Source organism: Acinonyx jubatus, chromosome C1 (genome assembly GCF_027475565.1).
Source record: "Acinonyx jubatus isolate Ajub_Pintada_27869175 chromosome C1, VMU_Ajub_asm_v1.0, whole genome shotgun sequence".
In the NCBI taxonomy this organism is placed as follows: domain Eukaryota; kingdom Metazoa; phylum Chordata; class Mammalia; order Carnivora; family Felidae; genus Acinonyx; species Acinonyx jubatus.
The window spans coordinates 129,474,777-129,490,446 of NC_069381.1; the positions used below are offsets into that span (position 1 = coordinate 129,474,777).

At 33.7% G+C, this 15,670-nt stretch overlaps 1 protein-coding gene across 3 annotated transcripts in view; it reads right to left on the minus strand.

Moving 5' to 3' along the window:
• The window catches only part of LRP1B (LDL receptor related protein 1B), a 1,862,224-nt gene that overhangs the window by 141,744 nt on the left and 1,704,810 nt on the right, over nucleotides 1–15,670 (minus strand). For all 3 annotated transcript variants that reach the window (XM_053214983.1, XM_053214982.1, XM_053214984.1), the window contains exons 68-71: nucleotides 12,483–12,589; nucleotides 7,146–7,275; nucleotides 5,419–5,525; nucleotides 4,948–5,080 (exon numbers count right to left, since the gene is read on the minus strand). In XM_053214983.1, the coding sequence (XP_053070958.1) occupies nucleotides 4,948–5,080; nucleotides 5,419–5,525; nucleotides 7,146–7,275; nucleotides 12,483–12,589 (477 nt within the window). The remainder of the gene's footprint in view (nucleotides 1–4,947; nucleotides 5,081–5,418; nucleotides 5,526–7,145; nucleotides 7,276–12,482; nucleotides 12,590–15,670) is intronic.

A 15,670-nucleotide genomic window follows, 5' to 3' on the forward strand; every position in this document is an offset into this window, starting at 1 on the left:
TTCAGCTCAGGTCATGCTCTCATGATTTCTGAGATCGAGCCCTGCATCAGGCTCTGTGCCATCAGATTCTCTCTCCCTCTCTCTGCCTCTTTCCTGCCCCTGTATGTGCACACAATTTTTAAATATTTTTATTAAAAAAATAAATAAAAACTTGATATGGTTAATGGTATACAGATGATTAGAGAAATATAGGATGATTGCTTAGAATCTTAAGTAATAGTTGAAGCTGAGATCAAGACTTTGTGGTGATGTCAATCTGAACAGTTCTAAGAGTTTACTGCAAAAGTGTTTAAGAACTGGCACAACCTACACTGGCATCTCTGAAGACTAACAAACTGTATAATAGGGAAAAACATAAGTCCATGGTAAGTCCACGATGGTGAGTATCACCATGTGAGACTGACAACATAGTATCTGACACTGGGGTGCCCCTTTCTTTCAACTTCTGCAATACTCAAATCTAAAATGCCCTAATTCTAACAGTAATTTCAAGTATCAAAACCCATGCAAGAAAATATATTTAACAACTATCTGAAAACAATAAAAAGATAACATGTACGGTGTTTAATACCAAAGAAACTTAAAATATGAATACCGATATAAAGTAAGTGCTTAATTCAATATCAAAATTCATAGAATGTGAAAGTTATATTCGTTCAGAATAAAGATTCTCAAGACTAAATCTCATTGCATGTTCCATTTTACAATGGATTATATTCAAACAAAATTTGTGAACTCTTGACATCCTCTGATTCTTTTAGAAAATTCTATTTGTAGCACATCAGTCTTGTTAAAAAGAAAAAAAATGATTTCCCAAAGGTATCATATTAGATAATATTATAATTTGCCCCATAAAAGTGTTGGGCATATTACTATTTTTATGAAGAAGAAGAGAAATATAAATGAAATCACAGTTGTAATAGGCAAAGGTTTTGTAATAACTTACTAAAGCCTTGCTATTATACCATGAAGAATTTGCATTAAAAAATGCATCATGGGGCTACCATGACACCCTGAGTCTAACATAAAATGCTTATTTTGAAATGGCATGAGGCACATATAAGCAAAACAAGAGGTATAATTTAAAGAGATTAGCTGTATCAAAATTCCAGTTTCCTAGTCTTTAGTCATGTTCTTATTCAGCACACAGGAGGTTATTAGAAAATATAAATATATATATATAAGCTTTTGGCAGGTTCATAGAAATCTGACCAGGCACATCATCACAGAAAATAAACATCTAGAGTTCCCATTTTAATTTGGGTGGAGGGAAGGTTTAACATATGAAAATATTTTATAATTTTCATAAATTATAAACACATTTTTGAGCTGATGATAACTAAAAAGAATAATTCTCAATCTTGTCCACTAAAATTGCTAAGGAAAGCAAAGTTTGGGAGCTCAAGCCAAAAAAAAAAAACCAAAAAACAAAACAAAACAAAACAAAACCCACCAAATTTCCATGTTTTATCTTTAAAAATATGAACGTTGCTTTTAATTCCACAGTATTTGGGGGTTCGTCTTTTTAAAGTAAACCAGTAAAATGGATTCACTTGGAAAATGTTTCATGTTTGTCCTGCATCTTGCCTTCCAGCTCCCAACACTTAGTTCATGTGTCAGGTTTAGGGATGAATGGAAGGCTGATTTAATAGCAGAGAGATTTATTTTGGCATTTCATTTCCACAGTGCCTTGAAGTACATCTATCCAATACCTAAACCACTTCCTGGAAGTAAAATACTAGAAATCTGAACTTGATCATGCTTTAAGGTACATCCATACAGGATCAAATATTTTAACCATCAAGATAATTCACTGGAATTTATCTAGCAGCAAAGAAACCCAAGAAAAGTTAGAAACATTAGTGTGGAGGGAAGGAGAGCTTTGACACATTTCTAAATGATTGAATTAAAGGTCCTCAACTCTTTTTTAATCAGTAGGCTTAAACTTTTAGTAGGGTCATTTTAAATCTAAAAGGCAAGTCAGATTTCAAATTCTATACTGCTTTTTTTTTTTAACTGTAAGGTTTGTTTTTTAACCTTGAATTCTTTGTTCAAACAAACATTTCTTATGAAATTTTAATATTAAAAAAAAGATAAATCCTGACAGGATTGCCCTCACACACACACATACATGCACATTCACTTATTTTCCAGATATTCTTATAGGTCTTGGAGACATTTCACTGTGATTGGATTTGTTAGTATAATAAATGAGCACAGAAACTTTCCTACAGGTAAGACAAGGAATTAGATCTCTTGATTCTCATTTCAGTAATTCTCTGTGTCTAATACATAGTGCACATTCTACCACCATCTCCTTTTGAAAAAAAAAAAAAAAACATTTGAAGACTCCTTAAAAGCTTTGGAAAACTTCTCATTATGCTTAAAATTGGAACTAAATTCTATAGCATGAATCTTCAATTACTTATAGTTCCTAAACACTTAAACTTTCTCTCACCTATGAGACTTTGTGCATAATGATCCCACTACCTGGAATCTATTTCCTCATTCTGTTTGAATACCTAATTTTTTACATTAAGAAACTCACATTCCAACAGGGGAAACAGTCAACTAATACAGAAGTAATTATATTAGAAAGAAGAATATAATAACAAGTATGCAATCAAAGGGTTGCTAGGGAAACTCCAGAAGAGACTGAGATTTGGTTGAAGACAGTAACAACTGAATGAACTTAAAAGGAGAGATATAATTCTTATTGGCAAAGGTATTGAGATGGCAGAAATAGTAGAGGAATCTGGCAAGATGTTGAAAAGCATGGAAGATGTTGCTAGATTTATTCTTTGATTTGGCTAGGATATATGATACATAAAGAGAAATAATAGAGTATAAGAGTAGGAAGATAAAATAGGATCATTCTCTTGTAACACTGACTGCCATATTTGTAAGTAACCAGGAAGGAGTTTCGAGTAAATATTTACATAGTCAGAGTTACATTTCAATAAGATGAACCTGGCAGCAGTGAGCAGAATGTATTGGAGTTGACTTCCACGGTAGTATATATGCCCAGGCAGGGCAGGAAGCAATGAGAGAAACAGCCAGACTGGTGATAGAGACTGAAATTAAGGGAATGGAGCTTAATAGCTAGAAAATGGAAAATGATGAGTAACTTAATTGTCCCGAAGTCTTAGAATATGACTGTATTTAAGACCTTTTGGTGCCAGAATGTCTACAATGTTTGATGTCTCTAAATTGGAATGTGAATGTGAGAACTTAACCAAAAGTAGAAACAGCTATTAAGGAAGTCTAACCTTTTATGGCTCTATATAATGCACTGCAGATTCCAAATGAGAACTAGGATTTCTTCTCCTGAATATTACAACACTTTATCAGATTTGAGATGGAGATCTTAGCAAATCATAAAGGTTTGATCTAATATTAAAGGAAATGGAGGGCATTTTTTCTTCGAATGACTAGATATTTATAGAAGTAAAATTTTATTATTTTCTTTTTTAAAAAAGCTTTTATTTAAATTCCAGTTAGTTAACATACAGTGTTACATTAGTTTCATGTGTACAATGTAATGATTTAACACTTCCATACAATACCCAGGGTTCCTTACAAGTGCCCTCCTTAATCCCTATCACCTACTTGACCCCCATGCCCCCCCCACTCCCCTCTGGTAATTATCAGTTTGTTCTCTATAGTTAAGAGTCTGTTTCTTGGTTTGATTGTCTCTCTTTTTCTCCCCATTTTGTTCATTTGTTCTATTTCTTGAATTCTAAATATGAATAAAGTCATATGGTATTTGTCTTTCCCTGACTGACTTATTTTGCTTAGCATTATACTATCTAGCTCATTCATGTTGTTGCAAAAGTACATTTAAACTGTATAAGCCCTGAGCACATGTTCAAATGCCTTGCAGCCTACATCAGTATCTAGTATCATTTCTGTTGATGATACTCCAAATATTCCATAATGTAAAGTACATCAAGAGACTTTAATTTTTTTTAACGTTAATGTATTTATTTTGAGAGAAAGAGAGAGCATGCAAGAGCGTGAGCAGGGGAGGAGAAAAGAGTGAGAGGGAGAATCCCAACCAAGCAGTCTGTTTTGCACTGTTAGTGCAGTCTGATGCGGGGCTCCATCTCGTGAACTGTGAGATCATGACCTGAGCCCAATCAGGAGTCGGATGCTTAACCAACAGAGCCATCCAGGTGCACTCTTTGAGAGACTTTTGTAAGCAGGTTAAAAAAAATTTTGCATTTAAACAATGTATTTAACATTATTAAAATAATAAGAATTATGGAATTTGTGATCATTTTAAGGTTTGCCCCACAATTGTTTTTTTTTGCTTTCCCTTCATTGACTCTAAAGTAGGAATAATTGCTGCTTTTATGTGGTGAATTACAATTAAAAAGTTGTTATCTGTCAGGAAATATTTTAACATAGCTAAAAATAATGTACTGCAAAATTAAAAGTTGTCTTCCAAACTGACAAAAAATGTAGGTCATTTTCTTAACCATATGGCAAAAGGGAAATTTGGGGCACGACCTGCAGCTGTGTATCAGTATGTGTATGTGTAATATGGTATGCCATATGTTATTATTCTTTCATAGTAAGGCAGGCAACATGGAAGAGAAATGCACACCAAAAATACTTCTGTAGTAATGGCTACAAGTGGTTATGTTCCCTGCATCCTTCTGCCCCTATCCCTGACCCAGCATCTAGTCCAAAGCCATGCTTGTGATAGGATGCAATAAAAACCTGCACTTTGGTTACCTTTGTCATATGAAAACTAACACTGCACTCTATCTGGAAATTATCCAGATTTTGCTTATCCAGAACGGGATATTATGTAATGAAATAAGAATGGGTAAAGAGAATCATTTAATGATCCTATTTTTTGCCTCTAGCACACTATTGACTTGACACAGTATTTTAACCGCCACTCTCTTATTTACACACACACACACACACACCCCTTACCTCTGTCACAGTTCTGTTCATCACTGCCATCCACACAGTCATGAATGCCATCACAAAGCCATCTAATTGGAATACAGTGGGCTTTATTTCTGCATCGAAACTGATCTTCCTTACACTCAGTCACACAGTCCATCTGTTCAAATACAAATAGGCACTGCAGTTTTCATTAATTATAATGATATAGTCACAGGAAAAACAAACATGCAGCTGACAATACCGGAGATTTATTACACTGTGGGCTTTCTTTTATTTTGACTTAATGAATATAACCCCTACAAATGACAATAAGATTTGGTATATGAACAGCATGCAGATTTGGGTATTTGTTGCAATTACTATATTCAATGTACTTGTCCTAAGATTTTAGACGGCTAAGAATCAAGATTCTCTCTTTACTCTATTTTTATTACATTTGCTTTCCCGAACCTAATTCATGTAATTCACAGATTTTAATCAAATGATAGATTTTACCTCATCTGAACCATCAGCACAATCATATTCTCCATTACATTTCAAAGATGCTGAAATACATCCTCGGCTGGCACATATATATTCACTTGATGAGCACGTAGGAGAATCTGAATATAATTATAAAGTTAAGATTTAAATTCACTAAAATAAATGATTGCTTTGATAGATAAAAACATATATAAGCATATAAAAATTCATAGACAGTAATGAAAATAGTTTATATTTAAACTGTACTTAATATCTGATATTAAACATTTATTTAAAATGTGTTTCATAATATTATTGCATTTTATAAAATATATCTCAATGATGTAATAGGCTGTTCAGTAAGTTTTTAACTCACTAAAGACAGAAAGGAAGAAAAAAAAACCCTCTATATCCCCCCTCTCTTTAATTTTGAACAGTTAAATGAATTTTTCATAATTTTAAATTAAATTATTTAAAAACAAAGGTTTCAAGTTGTTTTTAAAACTGTAGTGAGACTTAGTGACCCTTGGGAATGTTAATTTCTATATGTATTATATAAAGCTAAAAGTAGAAATCTTGGCATGGTCTCATAGACCCCATGATATCTAGCTGGCTGTGTTGACATAAATGTCATATTTGCATAAGTTCTGAGAAGTATTTTTGTTTTGGGGTCTTAAACATGAATATATGCATAATTAACTGAGTCTATAGAATCTGAAGTATTCTTTTATGACATAGAAAATAAAAATAGCATGTGGATATTTAAACTACTATCAGTACCTAATCTAATTAATTGACATAGTAATTATGATTGCTGCCTTAGTCTCTGGGTTTGAGTTAGCTAGGCTTGCCTTTAAATCTCTGGTAGCCAAATGTACTTATATAATGGCTTTGCTTACTCCAAGGATGCTCAGAAGCTTTTTCTTAGAGTTTTAATTCCTTTTAATTGGCAGTGTTTGCCTAGAGATCTGTATTCATATGGAGTCTGAAGATAGGTCTATATTCAGTAAGAAAAAAGATCAATTAGCAATATCGACCACGAGCAGCAACATGTGTGTCCTGTATCTGCTACTGTCACCTAGGCTCTCAAAGTAATGTTTTTGTGGTTGTACATAGATCATAGCATGATTTTCTCCCAGTAATTGTTTTTTTGGTAAGATGATGCTATTAAAATACCTAAGTATAAAAAAAATTAAGTTTTAATGGCCATATTTCTAAGGCTATATTTAGGGGATAAAAACGCACAATAAATTGGGTGTTTTTTCCCCGTACTCTGGTCTTGCTTCCTAATTTTATTTTTATTTTGGACCAAAATGCAAATAGAAATAATATACTTATGCTTTTTCTCAGCTGGTTTCATGTTGAAACTACTGCATTCTTTTCCATAACCTTAATGTCCATAACTGAAAACCTGACTTTTATTGCACTTACAGTTTCAACATATATCACTTTTCCATCTTGGAGGAACAATTCCAAATGGGGTGGAAAGACGGAGAAACCAGAAAATCAAATTTGGGAGTAATGCTTGGATCCCAAACATAGTAAGTATCCTACTAAAACACATTCAAACGCTAAAACACATTCAAAACATATAAAGGGTACACTATTTAATTCACCTATAAGCATATCTAAAATCTTATATCTAAAACATAGTCAGTATGTGTGTGCATTTGCCATTGTTTTCTCCTAATTACTGCTTAAAATGGTTATATACCAAGTCAAAATATCAGCTACATTAACCACCACCTCAATCATTTTACCTGGCTCACAGTTTTTCTCATCTTCTCCATATTTACAGTCTTCATGGCCATCACATTTCCACTTTGCTGATATACACTGACCATTGGAACACTGGAACTGATCTTTGGAACAACTTGTTTCACAATTTCTCTGTCAAAAACCACACAACACAGTTAACATTAAATTTTTACACTGCCACAAATAAGAAGCTCAGATGGTCATTTAAGCCCACGGCTATATAACAAAACTATAACAATTTTCTATTTTCATTTGTCTCTGTAAGTCTTATGATGACTTACAGAGAAATGAGAAAAGAACATAGATCCTATGGTTCCATCACATCAATTACTCTGAGGAGATCATTTTCCAATAGACAGGAGGTCATGTAATTTTAATAATTATAGGTGACAATAAAGATCGTGGAGGAAATAAAGGGTTAAAAATTATCTCTAACAAGTACATCCAGTTCATTGGGAATGGGGTAGCAGGATGAAAGTGAAACAAAGAATGAAGGCAAATATGTTTTGTGTTGGCAAAAACTTCCTGCAGTGTCCTTCCTTTATCCTTCTTTTCACGCCTCTTCCTCAGTCCTTTCACAAACTAGCTGCTGTTCATAATCTTTCTCTCTTCCAACATTTGTTGCTAAAGAACCGTGACAGGAACTGTCACAATTGTCACGTCTGCTAGTTTGCATATAGATTTTATTTGGAAGTCAAACAAGACAGTAGCTATACCTTTGGGAAACCTTTCGATTCCTTATATGAGATCAATAAAAGGGAGCCAGTAGAAATTAAACTTCCTTGGGTCTGACCAGTCCTGTTGATATGGGATGCTCCAATGAAACATCTTGCTGGGATGAGGTTTTTCTGTATGTAATTTCTATTCTTGCCAAAAGATACTTGCCTGTTGCTTTGACAAAAGGTGTAACAGTCACAGCTTATGAAACTCTCACTAAGCGAACCATGTGGATCTGCTACTCCCTGCTTCTTCGCAGTGTCATCCCCATGTAAAGAAAGGGAGTTTACATTCTAAGTTCCTGTAATTTTCTCTTTGCCAATGGTACTTTAATTAGACTGCCCACTATATAATTCATTTTCTTCTTACTGCCTTTCTTCTTCCCTTCTTTTCTCAAGTATTGAGGGGTTACCCGGTACCAGAGTTTCTTAAATAAGAATCCAAAGGAAACTAAGATTTATTCCATGTATTTTTTAAACTCATAAGCTAACAGGAAATACCATCCCCTAAACCAACAATTGCAATAAAATGCATCGACTGTCAAAATAAATAAGTGTGATTTTAATCATATGGATTCTCAAGGTTTTTATGAAAAGATTTATAGAGGAAGTTTAAACAGAAATGGAACTATTTAAGAAAAGCCTTTTCCTGTGTAAGGATAATTAGAAATGCAGTGCATCTGCAGTGTAAATCCTGTAATAGTAAATGCTGTAAAAGACGGAGAAACAGTCCATGCACTGGTCATGAGAAAGGGATTTCATATGTTTTGTTCACCACCTTACCACCATGTTCAGTGTTATAACTGGGACATAATAAGCATTCAATAAAAACTGCCAATGTAATGAATGAATTAATGAATGATGTAGCATATGCAGAAAACAAGGAATATAAATTAAAATTTCACATAACTCAGTTCCGGTAGGATAAGGGTCATGTTTGTCTGTATGATAGGCACCGTGTGTGTCTGTGAACCAAATATCTAATACTGCACCATGATTATAACAACTGCTCAGTATATTTGTAGAAATTAATCAAAGGTTATCTCAGCAATAAAGTAATTTAAGTAAAATAGATCAATAACCAATGGCACTGGTGTATCTGTATTGGCAGCAATACAGAAAACATTACTTTTAGATATTTTTTCAATTATCAGAAGATTTCAATCAAGGATAAATTACAGTACAGTTGATGAGTATGTGTGTGTGTGTCTGTATTTGTGGGTTACTTAATTATTATTTTAGACTCAAAAGCTTAAAGAAAGAACAGAATAAAAAACCTACGTGCCCATCATGCTTGTTTAACAATGACGAACACTTCACTATTCATGTTTCATACATCCTCCATTACACTTATTTATAGTCTGGACTATTTAACATAACAACAATAGTATCGCAACATTCGCAATATCACAAAATTTGCCCAAATCCCTAAAGTTATTAGTCTAAAGTCTAATAACTTAGACTTACTCTAAAGTTATTTCCTATCAATACCTAAAATTTTCTCATTTTTAAAATATTGTTTGGTAAAATAAGGATCTAAAAGAAGTCTATAATTTTGAATTTGGTTTGAGTTTCTTTAAATGAATAACTATTTCCCATTCTCCTAGGTGTGTGTGTGTGTGTGTGTGTGTGTGTGTGTTTGTTTGTTTGTTTGTTTTTCTAATGCTATTTACTACTTGCAGACAGACACTAGGTCATTTATTCTACTGAATGTCCCACATTCCAAATTGGGCTGATTAAATCCCAAGAAGGATACCTTCAGAACATATAAAGTGACTAATGAGCTTTTTGTTTTTTAAAAGTATTATTATACACACATGTATTTTTATACACTTATTATAGTTCAATCCATTAGTGTCATTTTTCTTTCTGATGTCCAAGCTGTCTCTTTCATTAGTAGAAACCCCTTCAATTATCTCCTATGTATTCGGGACACTATACTAATAGTCTTATTCTGGCTTAACAAGATAGTAGTGACTTATTTTGTCAATTTCCTTCTCAGACCTATAAGTGGACATTTCTCAAAGGAGTTTTGTTTCCTTTAATAGGAAAATGGTATTTAGAGGCCACTGTATGAATGTTAAGGATAGTCTATAATGCTGAGATGTCACTGGTTTTAGAATTTTTAAGTGGCAGAGCTAAGAATTATACATTTTTAGAAAGAGAAAGATAAATCGAAATCTCCTACTGATAGTTTTGAATTTAGTACATAATTTTATTTAAATTTTTTGTTCCTACATTTGTATCTCCTTTCTTTTACTTCAAACTTTTAAGTGCTAATAATGTGAAAATAACTAAGCATTTGATCTACACTACTCTCAATATATACGAGTTTCAAATTAGCAAAACCAACATTATTAATAACAAGCATATGAACACAGTTTAAGATTCCTTTGCATTTCTTTTTGTCCTTACAATGCATTATACTGGATGTAGAGTCCAAATACTATATTTTAAAGTCACTTTAAATATTTCTTCTCTGGGAATTAATCACTCAATCTCTGTATGCCACTGATGTGATACACAATTATGCTGATCCAAGTTTTTATTATTATTTTATTATTATTATTATTATTATTATTATTATTATTATTGTTTTGGCCATAATGAACAAGCTAATTATATTATCAGTTAACATCCTTACAAAAACTTATCCTCACAATTTTATTTTTTATTCCTAAATTGAGAGTACCCTGTACATAATTTGGTTTTCTAGCCATTTGTTTGTTCCTTTGTTTGTTAGTCAATTCAACCTGTAATTCTCACCTTTAGAAAGAAAAGAGGAATCAACTGCCTATAGTGTTAGACACTTCATTACTTATAAAGACCACCTTTAAGAAAGTTATTTTGGTTCCCTAGGGGCATTACCATGAAAATGTCTGTAATGGAGGTCTATCCAGCCATCAAAGAACTACATCCATGAACTTAGGGAATGAGATAAATGGTGTTAATAAGGACATTTACTTTCACTTGAATAAGATTTTGGAAAATAAGTGTTTGATTCTGCATATATACCTTGGATGTCTAGTGAATAACATGGAGGATGCAATTATAAGCCTTAAACAGTATATCTCCACCTCTTGATGTTTCACAGATTACACAGGGGTGGTGAAACAGGTTTTAAAGAAAAAAAAAACTATTACATGGTATGGATGAGTTTATGTGAAAAGTATTTGTCTGACTGGGAAACATTTAGTATAATTTTTGAATAAATTGATACTAAGTAAAAATGTAGTTGGGCAGTAAGAATGTAGCTCTCCTATGAATTAAAAAAACTGAAAAAAGAATTTTGTTTGGACTTGTTTGTGACTAGCCCCATGCTATGTTTCAACTTCTCCTAAGAGACCTTTGCAATCTCAAGGTTTAGGTTTTCTGGCCTTTGGGTGAAAAGTTAAATACATTTGTTTCCAAAATCTAGGCTCCTGAATGTGACTGGGGACTTTTCCAAGATAGTGTGAAAATGGAGAATTGTCAAATCTTAATACGAATACCCGCAGACTGGGAAAGAACTAGTTTGTAGTCTGTATGGGTTCTGTAAATAGTAGAGACCTACAGTGTCTCCCAAAGATGTAGGAAATTGGTGGATGACTAATGATGTTTGACCTGAAACACAGAAACCTCTACAGCAGCAGAGACTCTCTCTAGGCAAACCTATAGTTATTGGAAGGACCTTCATGAGGGGTAGGTGCTTATGTGTGTCAACCAGAGGAGCAGAGCTCTAGGGAGTCATTGTACCCTGGAAGGAGGCATGCTGGTCACTGAGGACAAGAAAACTAATTTTTCCTTTATTTATGACTAGGCTTGGTGTCACCAGTGTTGTGTTCCTGATATTAACATGGAAAATCATTGACAGAAAACCATGAAGTGACTCTTGCTGGACTTTACTGTGATACTAGAGAGTAAAGGATTAGAGCTCGTTTTAGATTTGATTGAAAAATATATATATATAATCATGTGTCATGTATTACTTTTAAAGCTCCATGGAGTAATTAACAGCTGAAACACAAATACATAGATGCATAAATAATTAATTGTGTGAAGTATTACAAGTGTTAACACAATCTTAAGTTTATAGAATTATCCAGAGATATTTTACACTTTTTTCACTTAAGCTGTGTGTACACAGACCTTATTATAAATGGATTGTGATTCATCATCTAAGGAAAGCTGAACCTGTGGTTTCATGAAAATTGATGACCCACATCGGAATCTATAAGACTGTATCTATTGAAGAAAGAGACTGGGGAGAAGAGACTGTTTAAAATGCATAAAAATATTAGTCCGGACTATAAATACTGCAGCAAATTTATGAACAAATTCACAGATGGCAAGGGCATCAGCTATAGGGAATAGGGTTTCCAAACATCCTATTCCCAACCCAGCTATTCACCACTTGAGGTAAAACAGACTATAAAGTTAACTGTCAATAGTAGCACAAGAACTATTCCCCATGTTGTGTGTGTGTGGCACAGAGCTTAGATATAATACTACTTACCTCACTGTGTCAGGAGTAAAAGAGTATTTCAGAGATGTCCATGACAGACTCACTGGATTGAATAATAATAATTATAAATGTGACTCTAAAAAACTTTCTTTTTTGTTTGGTTTTACAAAGTTGCCTACCTCATCGGAGCCATCTGCACAGTCAAAATCTCCATCACACCAGAACCTCGAAGAAACACAGTCCCCATTGGCACAGAGAAAATCTTTCAATGTGCAGGTCTGAGGCTCTGGAGACAGAAAAATAGCACAGGCTTATTCGATTATATGCAACTACATTCTAAATTTATATGACATATAGCATGAGGTAGCATTAAGAAAAAGGAGGTTAGCCAAGCAATTGTATAGGAAGCCAATAAATAGTTTCGAAAAAGTGTTTCATGAAGCATCTATGGTACACAGTATGATGATTTTTCAAATTTATTTTAAAATCATGAATAGAAAGTGGCATTACAGAAACAAATTGATAAAAAGACAAAAGATAGCTTACTGTTTAGTAAAAATACAACATCAAAGTAAAATAAGACATAAGAATCTACATATTACATAATAACAAATCTTTTCCAGTTGTTGGAACTCTAAGTCATTTTATGTTTTTACTTTAAGACATTTTGTGACTCTGTACCTATGGGGCTATTTATTAATTGAGTAGTAAGTCTAGGTTTTGACTCTTGACTTTTATATTGTATTCTAACAAATGTCTAATTCTTCAATTTTGTCCCCAGAGAGTCTAGAGTTCATAAAACAAGAAGAATACATGGGAATATTGTTGGACATGACTGGGTGGGTAAGAGTTGAAAGGACACAAGGAACTCCACTTTTTAAAAACTGCCTTTTGGGGCACCTGGGTGACTCAGTCAGCTACGTGCCCAACTTTGGCTCAGGTCATGATCTCATGGTTCGTGAGTTCAAGCTCCACATTGGGCTTGCTGCTGTCAGCACAGAGCCTACATTGGATCCTCGGTCCCCCTTCCCCTCTGCCTCTCTCTCTCTCTCTCTCTCTCTCTCAAAAAGAAACTTTAAAAAATAACTGAAAACTGCCTTTTTGTTTAGGCAAATGTTTGCTCATGTCCTGCAGCATTTACCTGCCATTTTAAGTAATTTGCCAGTTATTGATTTAATTATGCTTCACCATAGTCCACATAGGATATAAGCCAAATAGTATGACTTACTGCTTGGCTTAACTCCTATATAGAATATGTTTCATCTGCACAATGACGTAGGATTCCAGGAATTGATATGACTACTACAGATCATCTCTTGTTTACTTTGTGTTCTTTAAATAGAACTGGTATCTGGCATGATGAAAGACTCCTTTTTGTTTTCTCTACTCATTAACTGTATTTACAGCTGCCTCACACGCAATAATAGGAGAAAGGAAGGAAGGAGGAAGGAAGAATAACAGAAACTTAAGGAATATCCGTATAAAGCCTATCTTCTGCATAAATATTGTGAACAATCTGGCCCACATTTGATTACTGCTATACACAATCACTCAGTTTCTAGCTAAAGGGTAACATCAAGAATGCTTGGCATCACGAAGGCTCTTATATTTCTATGTAGAGATCCCTCCTGAGACCACTGGGAGAGCTATGGAAAGTGTAAATATGTATCAGCATTTTGTTCTGCTCTGAGACTTTATATACTAAAATGTGAACTTCAGGCTATGGATAAGACAAAATACTATTCAGTGGAATGAGAAAAAGCCATGTAACAGAAGGATCCCTTCATTTCTCAACACCCCATTGTTTAGTGAGGATGACAATAGCACTTTCTCTTTTCATCTTTGCATTATATTTACATATATTATCCCTTAATCTTAAAAACAACTGTATTAATATTACTATATATAACAATAATAATTATTACCAGCTACTGGTTGCTTATTTGTTGTTAGGCACTAAATGAAATTAATGCTAAGTACTTGAATTAACTCAACGATTAATTCTAACAACTGTGTAAGGCAGGTGCTACTATAGGACCCTTTTGCCAATGAGTAAGTTGAGGCACTGAGAGGATAAGGAACTGTCTCCAAATCACCCTGTAGGAAGAAGAGCCAGTACTGAACTTGAACCTAGATGATGTAATACCACGGCCTGTACTATTTAATACTAGGCCATATCATTGTCTCCCTTACTACCGAAGAAATAACAAGTGTTCACATATTACAGAGATGAACAATAAAGGCCTGGGAAGTCAAGTTACTTGTCCAAGGCACATGGCTAACAATGTATACTTCACTTAGAAATAAAAGAGAACTCTTTTTCTCTTATCATTCTTCCATACTGAAGCCATTTCACCCTCCTGTTTACACACGAGCAGTTTTCTTCTTAGGGAAAAGAAATTGTAGTGAAATTAATAAGTTAATTAATCAGTGCTCAGTTTATTTAATAATGGAAAATAACAATCAAAATGATTTTCATTAAAAATCAGAGAGCATTTTTTAAACACACACTTAGATGTTTAAAAGAAACAGCAGTAGAAACTTTGAATTTATGTATTTGGAGGTGTCTGAACAGAATATATTTATCCTTTAATATTCTAACTTGACTTTATGCTAATTAAACACAAGTGTGTTCATCATGTGCTAAACAGAAATGACATCACAGACTTTGACACACTTTTCTATAGGCAGGGTTGGATGTTGCTGATCTAAGGTGATAACAAGTTATAAAGTTATAAAGTACTTCAAAGCATTCACCCAGTAATTCCACACAACACTTGTTCTATAGAGACTTTGCTAACATTGCTAATTACTCTGTTTTAATAGGGGAGGAGAGGAACTGAGTGATTTTTTGGAAAAAATTTTTTTTCAGTGCATATGAAAATATGTACGTTTCTAGCATGAAATGCCAGCAAAACCACTTCTGAATAATAATCATGAATTATTTATACATATACAAATGTCATCAAGAATGGGATAGCAAGTCTGTTTTTAACTCTCATCTGTATGCCTCAGAATCTTTTGCCACTGGATGTCTCAAAATGAAACTTTCTCTTGAGAAAACCGTAATTAAGTTATGAGACAAGGTCCTGAGGGATTGCATTCTCTTGCTGTTTCTTAACTTTGATCTTTTCTGGATAAAGTAAAAGACCAATGTTTAGATGTCGGCATGATAGCTTTTTTGTTAAAAAGAAGAGCAAAATGATCATACCTGGAAGATAACCCATTTGGAAAGAAAATTTGAATTTGAAATTTCCTCCAGTATTTCCAAAATGTTTTTCTCACATTAACTTTTTCTGATATTGCCTGTGTCTCCAGATCTAAAGTAGATAGGGAACCCCACGCATGAAAAATTAACCAGGTTTTC